General features: G+C 40.6%; 1 protein-coding gene and 1 long non-coding RNA gene across 51 annotated transcripts in view; one reads left to right on the top strand and one right to left on the bottom strand.

Annotated features, from left to right (window-relative positions):
- SNAP91 (synaptosome associated protein 91) overlaps positions 1 to 12,109 on the bottom strand; it is a 167,276-nt gene extending 155,167 nt beyond the window's left edge. For 14 of the 50 annotated variants that reach the window (XR_004228955.1, XM_031935617.1, XM_031935582.1 and 11 more), the window contains exons 1-2: positions 11,542 to 11,791; positions 10,496 to 10,655 (exon numbers count right to left, since the gene is read on the bottom strand). Coding sequence is in view for 43 of the 50 variants with exons in the window: in XM_031935582.1 (XP_031791442.1) it covers positions 10,496 to 10,625 (130 nt within the window). In the remaining 7 variants the exon portion in view is untranslated. Of the gene's footprint in view, positions 1 to 10,495; positions 10,656 to 10,937 lie in introns of all 50 variants that reach the window. The other 36 variants (XM_031935620.1, XM_031935585.1, XM_031935594.1 and 33 more) reach the window with 13 other exon arrangements.
- Positions 12,110 to 12,144: 35 nt separating this feature from the next.
- LOC111538037 overlaps positions 12,145 to 19,616 on the top strand; it is a 22,729-nt gene continuing 15,257 nt past the window's right edge. Inside the window, exon 1 of the long non-coding RNA XR_002730190.1 lies at positions 12,145 to 12,425. This is a non-coding gene — a long non-coding RNA (uncharacterized LOC111538037). The remainder of the gene's footprint in view (positions 12,426 to 19,616) is intronic.

Here is a 19,616-nt window from a genome sequence, read left to right as displayed (position 1 = left end):
CTAGGAAGAAACTGCATCAACTAATGAGCAAAATAACCAGTTAATATCATAATGGCAGGATCAAGTTCACACATAACAATATTAACCTTAAATGTAAATGGACTAAATGCTCCAATTAAAAGACACAGACTGGCAAACTGGATAAAGAGTCAAGACCCATCAGTCTGCTGTATTCAGGAGACCCATCTCACATGCAGAGACATACATAGGCTCAAAATAAAGGGATGGAGGAAGATCTACCAAGCAAATGGAGAACAAAAAAAGCAGGGGTTGCAATCCTAGTCTCTGATAAAACAGACTTTATACCATCAAAGATCAAAAGAGACAAGAAGGCCATTACATAATGGTAAAGGGATCAATTCAACAGGAAGAGCTAACTATCCTAAATATATATGCACCCAATACAGGAGCACCCAGATTCATAAAGCAAGTCCTTAGAGACTTACAAAGAGACTTAGACTCCCATACAATAATAATGGGAGACTTCAACACTCCACTGTCAACATTAGACAGATCAACGAGACAGAAAGTTAACAAGGATATCCAGGAATTGAACTCATCTCTGCACCAAGCGGACCTAATAGACATCTATAGAACTCTCCACCCCAAGTCAACAGAATATACATTCTTCTCAGCACCACATCACACTTATTCCAAAATTGACCACATAATTGGAAGTAAAGCACTCCGCAGCAAATGTAAAAGAACAGAAATTATAACAAACTGTCTCTCTGACCACAGTGCAATCAAACTAGAACTCAGGACTAAGAAATTCAATCAAAACCGCTCAACTACATGGAAACTGAACAACCTGCTCCTGAATGACTACTGGGTACATAACGAAATGAAAGCAGAAATAAAGATGTTCTTTGAATCCAATGAGAACAAAGATACAACATACCAGAATCTCTGGGACACATTTAAAGCAGTGTGTAGAGGGAAATTTATAGCACTAAGTGCCCACAAGAGAAAGCAGGAAAGATCTAAAATTGACACTCTAACATCACAATTAAACGAACTAGAGAGGCAAGAGCAAACACATTCAAAAGCTAGCAGAAGGCAAGAAATAACTAAGATCAGAGCAGAACTGAAGGAGATAGAGACACAAAAAACCCTCCAAAAAATCAATGAATCCAGGAGTTGGTTTTTTGAAAAGATCAACAAAATTGACAGACCGCTAGCAAGGCTAATAAAGAAGAAAAGAGAGAGGAATCAAATAGACGCAATAAAAAATGATAAAGGGGATATCACCACCGACCCCACAGAAATACAAACTACCATCAGAGAATACTATAAACACCTCTACGCAAATCAACTAAAATCTAGAAGAAATGGATAATTTCCTGGACACTTACACTCTCCCAAGACTAAACCAGGAAGAAGTTGAATCCCTGAATAGACCAATAGCAGGCTCTGAAATTGAGGCAACAATTAATAGCCTACCCACCAAAAAAGCCCAGGACCAGATGGATTCACAGCTGAATTCTACCAGAGGTACAAGGAGGAGCTGGTACCATTCCTTCTGAAACTATTCCAATCAATAGAAAAAGAGGGAATCCTCCCTAACTCATTTTATGAGGCCAGCATCATCCTGATACCAAAGCCTGGCAGAGACACAACAAAAAAAGAGAATTTTAGACCAATCTCCCTGATGAACATCGATGCAAAAATCCTCAATAAAATACTGGCAAACCGGATTCAGCAGCACATCAAAAAGCTTATCCACCATGATCAAGTGGGCTTCATCCCTGGGATGCAAGGCTGGTTCAACATTCGCAAATCAATCAACGTAATCCAGCATATCAACAGAACCAAAGACAAGAACCACATGATTATCTCAATAGATGCAGAAAAGGCTTTTGACAAAATTCAACAGCCCTTCATGCTAAAAACGCTCAATAAATTCGGTATTGATGGAACGTACCTCAAAATAATAAGAGCTATTTATGACAAACCCACAGCTAATATCATACTGAATGGGCAAAAACTGGAAAAATTCCCTTTGAAAACTGGCACAAGACAGGGATGCCCTCTCTCACCACTCCTATTCAACATAGTGTTGGAAGTTCTGGCTAGGGCAATCAGGCAAGAGAAAGAAATCAAGGGTATTCAGTTAGGAAAAGAGGAAGTCAAATTGTCCCTGTTTGCAGATGACATGATTGTGTATTTAGAAAACCCCATCGTCTCAGCCCAAAATCTTCTTAAGCTGATAAGCAACTTCAGCAAAGTCTCAGGATACAAAATTAATGTGCAAAAATCACAAGCATTCTTATACACCAGTAACAGACAAGCAGAGCGCCAAATCAGGAATGAACTTCCATTCACAATTGCTTCAAAGAGAATAAAATACCTAGGAATCCAACTTACAAGGGATGTAAAGGACCTCTTCAAGGAGAACTACAAACCACTGCTCAGTGAAATCAAAGAGGACACAAACAAATGGAAGAACATACCATGCTCATGGATAGGAAGAATCAATATCGTGAAAATGGCCATACTGCCTAAGGTTATTTATAGATTCAATGCCATCCCCATCAAGCTACCAATGAGTTTCTTCACAGAATTGGAAAAAACTGCTTTAAAGTTCATATGGAACCAAAAAAGAGCCCGCATTGCCAAGACAATCCTAAGTCAAAAGGACAAAGCTGGAGGCGTCACGCTACCTGACTTCAAACTATACTACAAGGCTACAGTAACCAAAACAGCTTGGTACTGGTACCAAAACAGAGATATAGACCAATGGAACAGAACGGAGCCCTCAGAAATAATACCACACATCTACAGCCATCTGATCTTTGACAAACCTGAGAGAAACAAGAAATGGGGAAAGGATTCCCTATTTAATAAATGGTGCTGGGAAAATTGGCTAGCCATAAGTAGAAAGCTGAAACTGGATCCTTTCCTTACTCCTTATACGAAGATTAATTCAAGATGGATTAGAGACTTAAATGTTAGACCTAATACCATAAAAACCCTAGAAGAAAACCTACTTCATGTCTAAAACACCAAAAGCAACGGCAGCAAAAGCCAAAATTGACAAATGGGATCTCATTAAACTAAAGAGCTTCTGCACAGCAAAAGAAACTACCATCAGAGTGAACAGGCAACTTACAGAATGGGAGAAAATTTTTGCAATCTACTCATCTGACAAAGGGCTAATATCCAGAATCTACAAAGAACTCAAACAAATATACAAGATAAAAACAAACAACCCCATCAAAAAGTGGGGAAAGGATATGAACAGACATTTCTCAAAAGAAGACATTCATACAGCCAACAGACACATGAAAAAATGCTCATCATCACTCGCCATCAGAGAAATGCAAATCAAAACCACAATGAGACACCATCTCACACCAGTTAGAATGGCAATCACTAAAAAATCAGGAAACAACAGGTGTTGGAGAGGATGTGGAGAAATAGGAACACTTTTACACTGTTGGTGGGATTGTAAACTAGTTCAACCATTATGGAAAACAGTATGGCAATTCCTCAAGGATCTAGAACTAGATGTACCATATGACCCAGCCATCCCACTACTGGGTATATACCCAAAGGATTATAAATTATTCTACTACAAAGACACATGCACATGTATGTTTATTGCGGCACTATTCACAATAGCAAAGACTTGGAATCAACCCACATGTCCATCTGTGACAGACTGGATTAAGAAAATGTGGCACATATACACCATGGAATACTATGCAGCCATAAAAAAGGATGAGCTTGCGTCCTTTGTAGGGACATGGATGCAGCTGGAAACCATCATTCTTAGCAAACTATCACAAGAAGAGAAAACCAAACACCGCATGTTCTCACTCATAGGTGGGAACTGAACAATGAGATCACTTGCACTCGGGAATGGGAACATCACACACTGGGGCCTATCATGGGGAGGGGGGAGGGGGGAGCGATTGCATTGGGGAGTTATACATGATATAAATGATGAATTGATGAGTGCTGATGAGTTGATGGGTGCAGCACACCAACATGGCACAAGTATACATATGTAACAAACCTGCACGTTATGCACATGTACCCTAGAACTTAAAGTATAATAAAAAAATTAAAAAAAAAGAAAATGCTAGATCCTCCTTAAAAATGAATAATAAAGAAGGCTTTTGTACACAAGGGAGAGGAGGATCTTCACACATCTGGAACAAAGGGAGAGACAGCAGAAAAACAGCTACAGAAAGACTAGGCTTCAGGGTACAATTCTCTCTGGTTTGTGCTTTCACCCAATTGTTTCAAGGAAGAGTCGTCATTTCTTACTCACAAGTCATTGTGCAATTGACACAGGGGTATGCCATTCAACCAATCTTCCCATGGTGAGAAAGAAAAAAATAGGGCAACTCCCACATTACGTAAATGCTTAAGAAAAAACATAGCCAACATTCTCCTTCATAAATATACAATACATTTTTCTAAAAAGAGAAAACATTGTAAAAGAAATGAAACTAAGGATAAATTTTTTAATGGCAAGGAATTTGATTTTTCAAATTATTTAAATGCACTATGATTATGTTTGAAGGTTCTCTTAGTAGATGCTGGCTCAGGAGTTGAGTCACTTAAAATACAACTCTGCAAGGAAAACATCCTCGGCCCCTAGGGAATAGGGTTATATGTCACTTCTGACCTTCTTTACCAAGATAAGCTCTGAAGAACACCCTATCCCAGCATCAGTCAATTGAAGAGAGGAGGTAAAGTATTTAAAGGATATTGATTTGTGAAAAGCTAAAAGAGAGGTCCATGGCACCTAAGCGCACAAATTAAATTACAAATAAATCTTCAGCCACCATTTATTAAACATTACAATTAATGTGGCAATCTATCAAGAAATTTAGATTTTAATCTAAAATGCTACAAGCTAATATTGCAATTAGGAGATGAATTTGCCTACTATCTATATAATTTTCAATATTTTTTCCATATCAACATTTTAAATCACTAAAACAACTTTTAAAAATCAAATTGTTACCAATTTTATTCTAAGAAAGTATCAGCTAACCACACTGACTGCAAAAAGTGAAAAAAGGCCGGGTGCGGTGGCTCAAGCCTGTAATCCCAGCACTTTGGGAGGCCGAGACGGGCGGATCACAAGGTCAGGAGATCGAGACCATCCTGGCTAACACTGTGAAACCCCATCTCTACTAAAAATACAAAAACTAGCCGGGCGAGGTGGCTGGCACCTGTAATCCCAGCTACTCGGGAGGCTGAGGCAGGAGAATGGCGTAAACCCGGGAGGCAGAGCCTGCAGTGAGCTGAGATCCGGCCACTGCACTCCAGCCTGGGCCACAGAGTGAGACTCTGTCTCAAAAAAAAAAAAAAAAAAAAAAAGTGACCCAAATATATTTAACATTATACCATTAAAAAAAGATTATTTTGAAAATGAGAAAGTAAAAAGATCTGGAAAAAAATCCCTATTGTTCCACTAGCTGCTATAAAGTCTGTTTAATTATTTTTGTGTCATTTTTAAAGCATGCTCCCTCCTATTACCTAAGACTCTTGATCACTCTGCTTCCTCTGCTCCTGCCCACCCTGATCACATGATCTCTTCTCTCCCCTCCTAGGACACTAAGCATCTTCGAGAATGTCACAGAATCACACACATTGAGCCCATTAGACATGTATGGTATGAATTATAATCATATTAAATGCTTTTCAGAAGTGCATCTCCCCCATTTCTTTACCCTTGGGCTGGGTCTTCTAGTAAAATCAAGAAGAAGGAACAGATTATGTTTTGGTACAGAAAAATGAGAGGGTGTGTTTTGTTTTGTTTTGTTTTTTAAAAAACGAATGGTTGAATGAGAACAACTAGAATCAAATTAAAATACATTTACAGCAAGTTAGTATACTTCTCCAATTCAAAGTTACTCTAGTGTTCAGTAATCTTTTACACATTGTTCTACTTAATTTTATTCAGTAAACTTTGCTTACTCTTTGGATCTTTCAGCACTTATAGAAAGCCCTACTAAATTATCACAAATATAAATATATGTGTTTGCTGAATTAGTATGCTAACAGAATTTCTATTAATTAAAATATATTTCAGGTTTACTAAGCACATTTATGCAAAGCAAACTCACTTTCAGCTTTAAATTTTCATTCTATTTTTAACTCACAAAATTTATTTTTTGCAGAATATCTTTTTATGAATAAAATTAAAGCAGCAGGAATTTGTGTTGATGTGCCAGTATTTGTCTTCAATCAAAAGTCAGTCCATATCTCCTACTACCTTTACCAGATAGTCTTATAAGAAACATAATCTTTTTCTTTTTTGTAATTTAGGAGGAACAGAATCGTTAGTAAAATTCCAGTATCTCTCAAACATCAGATTCAGAATGTGAAGCACTTACTTTTCATGTGGGATAAGCTCATTACTAAATAGCTTCAAGTGTTTAATACGGAAAAAATAGGATTACTGAAAACCAAATTGGCTTTTCATAAGGTTTGTTTTGATGTTAACAGTAATGTCTAGGTTTGAATTCTGATAATCATAAATAAGATACTTTAACAATGTGGCATATATAGAAATCATTCATAAGCACTATTAACTGAAATAAATCACATAGCAGGGCTGCAAAGCTTTCCAAATTTACCCCTGCAGATGTGACTTTGGACCAACTCTATTTTATTGTTCAGCCTTGACACAATACCAGGTACGCACTGGGTTCCTATTACTACCTGATCTTTTTACTTTATTATTTGAATTGGGTTATCCTTTAGGGCATCACATACAAAATAGAAAAAACAAACAACACTAAAGTGTCAAACAGATGTAACTAAGAAGGTAAGTACTCATTGAGTCCTGGATGTTTTATATGCTAGCAAATAGGTACAACAAGTTACAAGGGAAAGGAGGCGAGGATGTACAGGTGGACCCAGAAAAGTTAATGTCAAACCAATATTAGTTAGGTATTTAATTTTCACGTACAAAGGGCAACATTATTATAGAAGAGTATGGAATGAAAGTTTTACATAATCCAAAAGTACCATAAAACATATAATCTTTACTTAGATTGTTAAGTGCTGCCACTGAAAAAAGAAAAAAAATCTGGGAATAAATGTACAGAGCTTCTTCATCTCGACCTTTTCACCATATATAATTCTGCCCTCAGATGTTAACAAGTCATTTCTTCAAGTGTATAAATCACATATCTTTAAGAATCATTTTATAAGTCACCATAATTAATAACAATAGTTTTCTTGGCCTATCAACCTAAAGAGAAAAGAATTTATCATTTAAACCAATACCTTAATATTAAATTCATATTTCATAAGGATTTTGAGCCCAATTAATCAAATATCTCTAAAAAAATGACAGAACCATAAATCTATTTTTATGACTTTCCAATCTAAACTCCAAACTAAAAAGTTATACACAAACCAAACTAATAATAAATTAGAATTGTTTTTGTTTCAAACCCCCAAACTCTACATTTTGTGCTCTTTTCCTCCAAACCAGTATTTAATATTTTCAAAACTAAAACACCAACTACTTGAGAATGCTTCAGTGCCTATAGAGAAACTTAATTATGTGTTTGCACGTTTTAATAACAATTCACTTTTATAACTGGTGTTTACTGAAAACCTGTGAATAAATTACTGAGGTAGTTTACTGTTTTTTTAAAGGAACTTCACAAAGAATTCTGAGCAAAGATGTCCTCTTAATAATGCATATAACATATATATTCAGGTTTTCCATATCATCTTTTCTTAGAATAGTACATATTAATAGTGTGATACCTATGTCTCCAAATTCCACCCAAAACTTGGTTTTAAGTAGAAGATGTTTTATTTTATGACTTACTAGAAAAGCAAAACATTAAAAAGAAAAACCACTAACCAATACTCCTCAGTGCTTGGTTTTTGGTCATTTTTTTATGCAACAGAATTAAAATTTTTTCATTCAAATTTTTCATGACAGAATTAAAATTTTTCATGCATATTATAAAGACTGCAATATGTATGCAGATTTTCTTTTTTTTTTTTTTGTATGCAGATTTTCATGCTCAATTCCACAGAAAGCTATCCAAGCAAGGTGAGTGTTTTGAGATTAGACCATTTAGGTTAATATGGTTCATTTTCTCTCCTCTCTCAATAGAGTATATTACTGAACTACAGATGGCAGTTAAGTGCACTGGTTAAAAGTTATGAAAGTTTGGCCAGGGGAAGTGGTGGCTCACTCCTGTAATCCCAGCACTTTGGGAGGCCAAGGTGGGTGTATAACCTGAGGGAAGGAGTTCAAGACCAGCCTGGCCAACATGAAGAAACCCCATCTCTACTAAAAAAACACACAGGAATTAGCCAGGTGTGGTGGTGCACGCCTGTAAGTCCCAGCGACTCAGGAGGCTGAGGCAGTAGAATTACTCGAACCCAGGAGGCTGGAGTGGGCCGACAATGCACCACTGCACTCCAGCCTGGGCAACAGAGCGAGACTCCATCACACAAAGAAAAAAAAATATAAGCCATGAAAGTTAATTACCCTCCCTGAACCCATTAAGTGGTGAAAGATTAATAATATAAAGCTCAGTGCATGCTATATAGTAACTGCTCAATAAATGTTCAGCTCTTATGACCATTCATATTAATAATTCAACACCAGTTCCTATTTCAGCTGCTTTCTTTTGTAACATGGAATCTCTTCCCCCTATTTTCCACATCTTAGAAATCATATTGGAAAACCTCCTACCTTCAAAATTTTCGAAAGACTTTTCCACTAAAATACTAATGTGACTAAATATTTAGATCTGGAGAAGTCGGTCTTTATCTGAATGATGTTTTAATGAACTGTTCAAACCTGTGAATGTTCTCTGAAATATATCAGTATATTGATTTATCATTTTCATTATAGATCAGCATGTAGCAAATTCATAACCTATACCTTTTTATTATGAGGATTTTCTAGACTGATATACACCTTTAAGACATGAATCATCCTCCTAGAGCTGGGGAAACTGATGGGAAAATGGCCAAATGATTCAGCATGCTGCAGCAAAGTGAGCTGGCCATAAATTTACAATTTCCACTTCTGTTAGGTGCCCTGGCCCTGGTGGCCTCTTTCATCTTGTACTGCATATATAACATATAATGCTGTAATCAACAAATTTTGTTAAACATTCCCTTGGGAAAGGTATAATGGTACTTCCTCCTTAGATCAGCTTCTAGAAACAAAATTATTCAATTCTATGAGACAACAGGTTCACAAGGCTAGACAACTCTTACAACGTCCAGTTGTAAGCTTCACCGAGCTTGGCTTATGCAGATAATACGGCGAGAGTGAATTCTGACACTGGTACCATTTTCTCAGCTGCACAAAGGAGATAGTAGGGAAAAGACCCGAGGCCAAAAAAACCCAGAAGATGGGCAAAGGAAGCCAGCTGAGGAAATGGTTATGGCCATACTTGTGTCTCTCATGCCAACACTGACCTTCACCAAAAACATCACAATAGAACAGAAGATCCTAAGCAGGTCAAGAGAACTAAATAGCAACTGCCGAACATACACTCATATAGCCTGACTTATGAGGAGTCTCACCACCCAAAGCAGGTGAAAGCCTTTTTCTTTTCTAAGTGCCTCTGTTTATCCTTCAATGACAAAAGATTTACTGTTAAGGTATTTCAGAAATGTATAGATTCCAGAGTAGAATAAAGCCTTTTCCATCAAATAACTAGTTACAAAAACAATATTAAGAATTAAATGTTTTCATCTAAAATTGCACCATCTCAGATGCTGGGGAAGTACATCCATTTTGTGACCATAGCATAGTCATCTCACCCAGCATTTTCTGAGAATGGGACAAAGTATACCAGGATGTGTAAAATGAAATTGCCATAGCTATTAAGTCCAATTTCCTCATTCAGTACCTTGAATTTCTTTGTTTGGCATGGTAACATACACACACACACACACACACACACTCACAAAAAATCCTCAGGAGCAACACTGAAAAAGATTATACTATCTTAGAACTATCTGAAATGTATTTAGGAAAGAACTAGGGTGACAAGTTTGACCTTCCACAAATTCATCTTTTTTTTTTTTTTTTTTTTTTTTTTTTTTTTTTTTTTTGACTGTGCAACCTCTAATTTCCTGTAATTTGGAGAAGGGAGGGTGGGTGGAGAAAGAAAAAAAGGTAAAAAACATCTAATTCAGAGTGTACGATCTGTGTGTGTACATATACACACACGCATAATGTGTGTGTGTGTACATATATACACACACATAATGTGTGTGTGTGTGTGTGTGTGTGTGTATTTTTCCCCCTTCACCAAGACCTTGGAGGTAAACAAGAGGAAAAAATGGCTCACAAGACAAGGTTTCAGGACTAACCCAAGGGAACACCTCCACAGCTGGAGAATTTCAGCTCAGGGGCAACCTGGCTGGGAATATCAGAGGCCGCAGCATTATCGACCAAGAGCGCAGGCCGCACCACCAGCATCCCAGGCGACTCTGCTGTGCGCATGTCCCTCTTATATAAAGAGATGCTTACAGTCCAGGTGCTTTTTCTTGGGGCCCATCACTTCATGAGTAGTGGCTTTGCAGACCGCTCTCGCTACAGCAGAGCCTGTCACACTGTACTGAGCGGCGGCGATCCGATCCGTGAGCGTTTGGCCCGACATCTTCTCTGGTCGCGTCTACCGCCTCCTCTTCTGCAGGAAACAAGGGGAGACGGTCCGGCTTTAATTCGCAGACCCTCCCCTCCAAGCACCCAGGCCTTGCCTCCTCCAGCCGCGCGGCGGCTCTCTCCTCCTCCATCCCCACCCTGGCACCACCTCTTGGAGCCAGCAACGCGCCAAGCCCCGCTTCTGCGATGCGGTCCAGGGAGTCTTGGCCGTGAGTAGGGCCGTCACGGAACCCCAGCGTGGGCTCCAGTCTCAGCATCGTGACATCGTCCCTATTCTCCCCCAACCCCCACATAGGGCCAGACTCGCCCCCTGGTGACCCCCGTGTCAATCAGCACTTTCCCCGCAACCTGACACGCGGGTGCTGCGCTAGCCACGACGTGCGTCCCGGTTATTCCCTGGGCGCCGCACCCACCGGTGCCCACCTCCCACCTTCGCGGACTTTCCTCCTAGCAGCCTGCAGGCTTCGGGGAATGCATCGGCTACCCAACCCCTGGCTGCCTCCCTCCTCCTCCTCGCGCTGCTGCAGCAAAGGGCTCGTCCTCCCTCAGTCGCGAAGGAGATTATCCTAGCATTGCGCCATGTTATGCCCTCGCCTCCCCTTCCTTCCCCGCCGGCTGCAAAGCCTCGCCGAGGCCCATAGCCCAGGCCCTTTCCCCCCGGTCTCCAAATCCCTGCCGCAGGGGCCGCCCGGGAGCGCTGCGGAGGCGCCGGAGTCTTGGGGCGCCTCACCCTTCCTGGATTTGGAGCGGAGCCGGGCTGACAGCGCAGCCCAGCCCCCCCGCCCGCCCTGGAGCGCTCCGCGGAGCTGTCACCCAGCCGCTGCCCTTCTCCGCACCCTGGGATTATCCTCTGTGGATCCCCGCGCGGCCCTGGCGCGGAGAGGGGGCCGAGTACGGCCGCGGGTACTCACCCCGCCCCTGAGCGGCGCCGCCCGCCGCAGGATGAGCAGAGCCCGGGCAGCTGAGGGAAGCCGCGCCGGTGGGTGTGTGCGACCGCGCGCAGACCCGGTTCCCCTGGGCGCAAAGTCTCCAGCCCTGGCCGGGCCCCGCTCCTCAGCTCCGCGGTCCCGGCACCCGCCGCCCCTGGCCCCAGAAGCCAGTACCCGCCCGCCGCCGCCTCTTCTGCAAGCGCCGCCGCGTCTCTCTTGCGCTCCAAGCTGCGTCCCCATCCCCGCCCCCACCTCAGCTGTGGCTCCGACGAGTCAGGTGACGGCGGCGGACAAACCCGGACGAGCCCTCGGCGGAGTGCATCGCTGCCCCCTCCCAGCTACTCACACACACCGCCCCCCGGGGCTGGAAGCTTAAAGGCGAGGGGGCGCCTCGTGCAGGCATCCCCGGCAAACGGGAGGGGAGAAAAAGGAGGCGGGGAGGCCGGGAGGCAAGGAGGCCGACACCCACCCAGCCAGCAGCTCTCCGCTGGGCTCCAGGCCGCCCCTCCGCTGCTGGCTCCGCACCCGGCACACACTGGGAGCGCGCACCGCGCACACTTGCCCGCCGACTTCTGGGGGCGCCCTGGGCTGTGGGGGCGTTGGCCAAGCCGGGCAAGTGGGCTTCTCGGGTTCTACTCGGTGAAGGCCAAGGCAAGGGCGTCGTCGCGCGCTGCCTGGAGAAGCCCAGCCCCTTCTCCCCCACACTATCGCTGACACGCCCGCCTGTCAAAGGCGCCCAGGCCCAGATGAGCAGGGCGATTTTAAATGTCAGATCCTGCCGGCCATCCGCGACCGTTACCTGTGCGTCTTCAGCTCCTCAGGCTCCTCCGTTTGTCTCAGTTACAACTGGGAGCCCGGGTGGGCAGGTAATTCTAGCCACTTTAGTCTTAAAGGGATACTGAGGTCTGCTGAAGGGAGAATAATTAACAAAGCCATTAATCGAGTCCCAGGTTACCTTCGACAGTAATCATTTGAGTGCATAAGGAAAACCTTTTGTACCCTTTAAAAGTAATTCTGCCAGTTAAATATAGTGTTGGAACGTCCGTCAATTGAATGTCAAGTGTATATTTGAATAGTAAGCAGGAATTTCTAAACAGGGATGTGGAGTTGGTTAATAGTTTCACGTGTTGACATTTTTAAAGGTTGTTATTTATGTTCAACTTTTTTTTTTTAATTCTCACAGTAGCATGAAGATCAAAACTATATTTGTGAACTTTCCTGACATTTTTCCCCCGGCTTCTGGAGGCTTCTGCTCAGCCTTGAAGCCATGTATCGATACCTATCGATCTCAAGATTTTGTTATATATTCCTCTCTTTCACCTGGTCCAGTGTTCAGTATGCAGTCATGATTTCCTGACTGTTGAGAATGATTCTAGCACTAATTGGAAGCTTAATGACTAAAGAGAGACAGCTTAAGAGCACCATTGTCTCAAATACTAGTTTTATCCTATTTACGAGGGAAATAAAAAGGCAATTCTATTAAAAAAAAAAAAAAATTCTACTCTAGTTTTATAGCAGCTTAATATAATGGTCCCAGACTGGAGGAAAGCCAAATATTATTCTACTAGCAAATGAATAAACAAGACATGGTATATCCACATAATGGAATACTACTTAGCAATAACAAGAAACAAACTAATACCATTCATGAATCTCAAATGCATTAGGTGAAAGGAAAGAAGCTCAATCAAAAAAATCTACTTATTATTTTGATTGCATTTATGTGACATTCAGAAAAATCAAAACTATAGAAACCGAAAACATATCAAGTGCCGAGTCAGGTGACGGTGGCATTGAGGGAGGGGACTGCAAAGGGGTAGAAGGAAACTTTTTGGAGAGATGGAAATGTTTTATATCATGACGGTAATGATTATGCAACTGCATGTATTTCTCAAAACTCATCAATTTGTACACTTAAAATTGATGAATTTTGTTGTATTTTAATTATACTTCAATATAATCTGATAGAGTTGGAGTGGCAATATTAATATCAAAGTAGGTTTTACAATAAGGAATATTAATAGCAATAAACAGGCACATTTCATAATGAAAAATTCATTGAGAGCATGGAACAATTCTACGTGTTTATATATCTAAGAACAGAGCTTCAAAATAGGATGAAGCAAAACCTAATAGCATTAAAAGGAGAAATAGGCAAATCCACAATTATACTTCAGGATTTCAGAACTTTTCTCTGTGTAATAAATAGGACAAGTAGACAGGAAACCTGTAAGGGTATAGGTGACTTGAAATAGCCCTATAGGCCGGGCGCGGTGACTCATGCTTGTAATCCCAGCACTTTGGGAGGCCGAGCCAGCCAGGCGGATCACGAGGTTAGCAGATGGAGACCATCCTGGCTAACACGGTGAAACCCCGTCTCTACTAAAAATACAAAAAAAAAAAAAAAAAAAAAAAAAGTTAGCCGGGCGTGGTGGCGGGTGCCTGTAGCCCCAGTTACTCGGGAATCTGAGGCAGGAGAATGGCTTGAACCCGGGAGGCGGAGCTTGCAGTGAGCAGACATAGCGCCATTGCACTCCAGCCTGGGCGACAGAGCAAGACTGTCTCAAAAAAAAAAAAAAAAAAAAAAAAGTAGCCCTGCAGACCAATTTGAGCTAATTGACATTTATAAAATAGTCCACCCAACACTGGTGGAATACTTTCTTCAAGTGTGCGTGGAACATTCACCAGAATTGACCGTACTGACTGATACTAAGCCATGAAGCTACTCTCAATAAATTTTAAAGGATTATAATCATACATATTATGTTCTCTTACCACAGTGGAATTTTACTAAAAATCAGTAACAGATAGATAAATAGAAATCTCCAAATATCTAATAATTAACACATTCTAAATAACCCATGGGTCTAATTTTCTCATAAGGAATATTGGGAATTTATTTGAACTAAATAATAATGAAAATCCCACATATCACAATTTGTGGATTGCAGGCAAAGCACTGATTAGAGGCAAGTTTATAGCATTAAAATGCTTAGGAATGAAGAAAGATCTAAAAATATTTATTTGAGTTTCAACCTTAAGGCACTAGAAAAAGAACAAATTGAATTCAACATGAGCAGAAAGAAGGAGGTAATAAAGATAAGAGTACAAATCAATGAAAGAGAAAATGACAAATAATAGATAAAATCAATTAAACCAAAAGCCATTTTTTGGAAAAGATCACAAAATGGATAACCCCCCAGCCAGATTGAGCAAGGAAAAATAAGATGGCACAAATTTCCAATGTTCGGAGTGAAAGGAGAAATCAATTCTATGGACATTAAAAAATAAGAGAATGGTTTTTTTTAGTTTTTGTTTTTGTTTTTTTTTTTTTATTTATTATACTTTAAGTTCTAGGGTACATGTGCATAACGTGCAGGTTTGTTACATATGTATACCTGTGCCATGTTGGTGTGCTGCACCCATCAACTCGTCAGCACCCATCAATTCATCATTTATATCAGGTATAACTCCCCAATGCAATCCCTCCCCACTCCCCCCTCCCCATGATAGGCCCCAGTGTGTGATGTTCCCCTTCCTGAGTCCAAGTGAACTCATTGTTCAGTTCCCACCTATGAGTGAGAACATGCGGTGTTTGGTTTTCTCTTCTTGTGATAGTTTGCTAAGAATGATGGTTTCCAGCTGCATCCATGTCCCTACAAAGGACACAAACTCATCCTTTTTTATGGCTGCATAGTATTCCATGGTGTATATGTGCCACATTTTCTTAATCCAGTCTGTCACAGATGGACATTTGGGTTGATTCCAAGTCTTTGCTATTGTGAATAGTGCTGCAATAAACATACGTGTGCATGTGTCTTTGTAGTAGAATAATTTATAATCCTTTGGGTATATACCAGTAGTGGGATGGCTGGGTCATATGGTACATCTAGTTCTAGATCCTTGAGGAATTGCCATACTGTTTTCCATAATGGTTGAACTAGTTTACAATCCCACCAACAGTGTAAAAGTGTTCCTATTTCTCCACATCCTCTCCAACACCTGTTGTTTCCTGATTTTTTAATGATTGCCATTCTAACTGGTGTGAGATGGTATCTCATTGTGGTTTTGATTTGCATTTCTCTGATGGCGAGTGATGGTGAGCATTTTTTCATGTGTCTGTTGGCTGTATGAATGTCTTCTTTTGAGAAATGTCTGTTCATATCCTTTGCCCACTTTTTGATGGGGTTGTTTGTTTTTTTCTTGTATATTTGTTTGAGTTCTTTGTAGATTCTGGAAATTAGCCCTTTGTCAGATGAGTAGATTGCAAAAATTTTCTCCCATTCTGTAAGTTGCCTGTTCACTCTGATGGTAGTTTCTTTTGCTGTGCAGAAGCTCTTGAGTTTAATTAGATCCCATTTGTCAATTTTGGCTTTTGCTGCCGTTGCTTTTGGTGTTTTAGACATGAAGTCCTTGCCCATGCCTATGTCCTGAATGGTACTACCTAGATTTTCTTCTAGGGTTTTTATGGTATTAGGTCTAACATTTAAGTCTCTAATCCATCTTGAATTAATCTTCGTATAAGGAGTAAGGAAAGGATCCAGTTTCAGCTTTCTACTTATGGCTAGCCAATTTTCCCAGCACCATTTATTAAATAGGGAATCCTTTCCCCATTTCTTGTTTTTCTCAGGTTTGTCAAAGATCAGATGGTTGTAGATGTGTGGCATTATTTCTGAAGGCTCCGTTCTGTTCCATTGGTCTATATCTCTGTTTTGGTACCAGTACCATGCTGTTTTGGTTACTGTAGCCTTGTAGTATAGTTTGAAGTCAGGTAGCGTGACGCCTCCGGCTTTGTCCTTTTGACTTAGGATTGTCTTGGCAATGCGGGCTCTTTTTTGGTTCCATATGAACTTTAAAGCAGTTTTTTCCAATTCTGTGAAGAAACTCATTGGTAGCTTGATGGGGATGGCATTGAATCTATAAATTACCTTGGGCAGTATGGCCATTTTCACAATATTGATTCTGCCTATCCATGAGCATGGTATGTTCTTCCATTTGTTTGTGTCCTCTTTGATTTCACTGAGCAGTGGTTTGTAGTTCTCCTTGAAGAGGTCCTTTACATCCCTTGTAAGTTGGATTCCTAGGTATTTTATTCTCTTTGAAGCAATTGTGAATGGAAGTTCATTCCTGATTTGGCGCTCTGCTTGTCTGTTACTGGTGTATAAGAATGCTTGTGATTTTTGCACATTAATTTTGTATCCTGAGACTTTGCTGAAGTTTCTTATCAGCTTAAGAAGATTTTGGGCTGAGACAATGGGGTTTTCTAAATACACAATCATGTCATCTGCAAACAGGGACAATTTGACTTCTTCTTTTCCTAACTGAATACCCTTGATTTCTTTCTCTTGCCTGATTGCCCTAGCCAGAACTTCCAACACTATGTTGAATAGGAGTGGTGAGAGAGGGCATCCCTGTCTTGTGCCAGTTTTCAAAGGGAATTTTTCCAGTTTTTGCCCATTCAGTATGATATTGGCTGTGGGTTTGTCATAAATAGCTCTTATTATTTTGAGGTACGTTCCATCAATACCGAATTTATTGAGCGTTCTTAGCATGAAAGGCTGTTGAATTTTGTCAAAAGCCTTTTCTGCATCTATTGAGATAATCATGTGGTTCTTGTCTTTGGTTCTGTTTATATGCTGGATTACGTTTATTGATTTGCGAATGTTGAACCAGCCTTGCATCCCAGGGATGAAGCCCACTTGATCCTGGTGGATAAGCTTTTTGATGTGCTGCTGGATCCGGTTTGCCAGTATTTTATTGAGGATTTTTGCATCGATGTTCATCAGGGAGATTGGTCTAAAATTCTCTTTTTTTGTTGTGTCTCTGCCAGGCTTTGGTATCAGGATGATGCTGGCCTCATAAAATGAGTTAGGGAGGATTCCCTCTTTTTCTATTGATTGGAATAGTTTCAGAAGGAATGGTACCAGCTCCTCCTTGTACCTCTGGTAGAATTCAGCTGTGAATCCATCTGGTCCTGGGCTTTTTTTGGTGGGCAGGCTATTAATTGTTGCCTCAATTTCAGAGGCTGCTATTGGTCTATTCAGGGATTCAACTTCTTCCTGGTTTAGTCTTGGAAGAGTGTACGTGTCCAGGAAATTATCCATTTCTTCTAGATTTTCTAGTTGATTTGCGTAGAGGTGTTTATAGTATTCTCTGATGGTAGTTTGTATTTCTGTGGGGTCGGTGGTGATATCCCCTTTATCATTTTTTATTGCGTCTATTTGATTCCTCTCTCTTTTCTTCTTTATTAGTCTTGCTAGGAGTCTGTCAATTTTGTTGATCTTTTCAAAAAACCAACTCCTGGATTCATTGATTTTTTGGAGGGTTTTTTGTGTCTCTATCTCCTTCAGTTCTGCTCTGATCTTAGTTATTTCTTGCCTTCTGCTAGCTTTTGAATGTGTTTGCTCTTGCCTCTCTAGTTCTTTTAATTGTGATGTTAGAGTGTCAATTTTAGATCTTTCCTGCTTTCTCTTGTGGGCACTTAGTGCTATAAATTTCCCTCTACATACTGCTTTAAATGTGTCCCAGAGATTCTGGTATGTTGTATCTTTGTTCTCATTGGTTTCAAAGAACATCTTTATTTCTGCTTTCATTTCGTTATGTACCCAGTAGTCATTCAGGAGCAGGTTGTTCAGTTTCAATGTAGTTGAGCGGTTTTGATTGAGTTTCTTAGTCCTGAGTTCTAGTTTGATTGCACTGTGGTCTGAGAGACAGTTTGTTATAATTTCTGTTATTTGACATTTGCTGAGGAGTGCTTTACTTCCAATTATGTGGTCAATTTTGGAATAAGTGTGATGTGGTGCTGAGAAGAATGTATATTCTGTTGACTTGGGGTGGAGAGTTCTATAGATGTCTATTAGGTCCGCTTGGTGCAGAGATGAGTTCAATTCCTGGATATCCTTGTTAACTTTCTATCTCGTTGATCTGTCTAATGTTGACACTGGAGTGTTGAAGTCTCCCATTATTATTGTATGGGAGTCTAAGTCTCTTTGTAAGTCTCTAAGGACTTGCTTTATGAATCTGGGTGCTCCTGTATTGGGTGCATATATATTTAGGATAGTTAGCTCTTCCTGTTGGATTGATCCCTTTACCATTATGTAATGGCCTTCTTTGTCTCTTTTGATCTTTGATGGTTTAAAGTCTGTTTTATCAGAGACTAGGATTGCAACCCCTGCTTTTTTTTGTTCTCCATTTGCTTGGTAGATCTTCCTCCATCCCTTTATTTTGAGCCTATGTATGTCTCTGCATGTGAGATGGGTCTCCTGAAGACAGCAGACTGATGGGTCTTGACTCTTTATCCAGTTTGCCAGTCTGTGTCTTTTAATTGGAGCATTTAGTCCATTTACATTTAAGGTTAATATTGTTATGTGTGAACTTGATCCTGCCATTATGATATTAACTGGTTATTTTGCTCATTAGTTGATGCAGTTTCTTCCTAGGCTCGATGGTCTTTACATTTTGGCATGTTATTGCAATGGCTGGTACCGGTTGTTCCTTTCCATGTTTAGGGCTTCCTTCAGGGTCTCTTGTAAGGCAGGCCTGGTGGTGACAAAATCTCTAAGCATCTGCTTATCTGTAAAGGATTTTATTTCTCCTTCACTTATGAAATTTAGTTTGGCTGGACATGAAATTCTGGGTTTAAAATTCTTTTCTTTAAGAACGTTGAATATTGGCCCCCACTCTCTTCTGGCTTGTAGAGTTTCTGCTGAGAGATCTGCTGTCAGTCTGATGGGCTTCCCTTTGTGGGTAACCCGACCTTTCTCTCTGGCTGCCCTTAAGATTTTTTCCTTCATTTCAACTTTGGTGAATCTGGCAATTATGTGTCTTGGAGTTGCTCTTCTGGAGGAGTATCTTTGTGGCGTTCTCTGTATTTCCTGAATTTGAATGTTGGCCTGCCCTGCTAGGTTGGGGAAGTTCTCCTGGATGATATCCTGAAGAGTGTTTTCCAATTTGGTTCCATTTTCCCCCTCACTTTCAGGCACCCCAATCAGACGTAGATTTGGTCTTTTTACATAATCCCATACTTCTTGCAGGCTTTGTTCATTTCTTTTTCTTCT

This window comes from Piliocolobus tephrosceles, chromosome 5 (genome assembly GCF_002776525.5).
Source record: "Piliocolobus tephrosceles isolate RC106 chromosome 5, ASM277652v3, whole genome shotgun sequence".
Classification (NCBI taxonomy): Eukaryota; Metazoa; Chordata; class Mammalia; order Primates; family Cercopithecidae; genus Piliocolobus; species Piliocolobus tephrosceles.
Note: the sequence above shows the minus strand (reverse complement) of the source record. Positions and strands in the feature narration are given on the sequence as shown.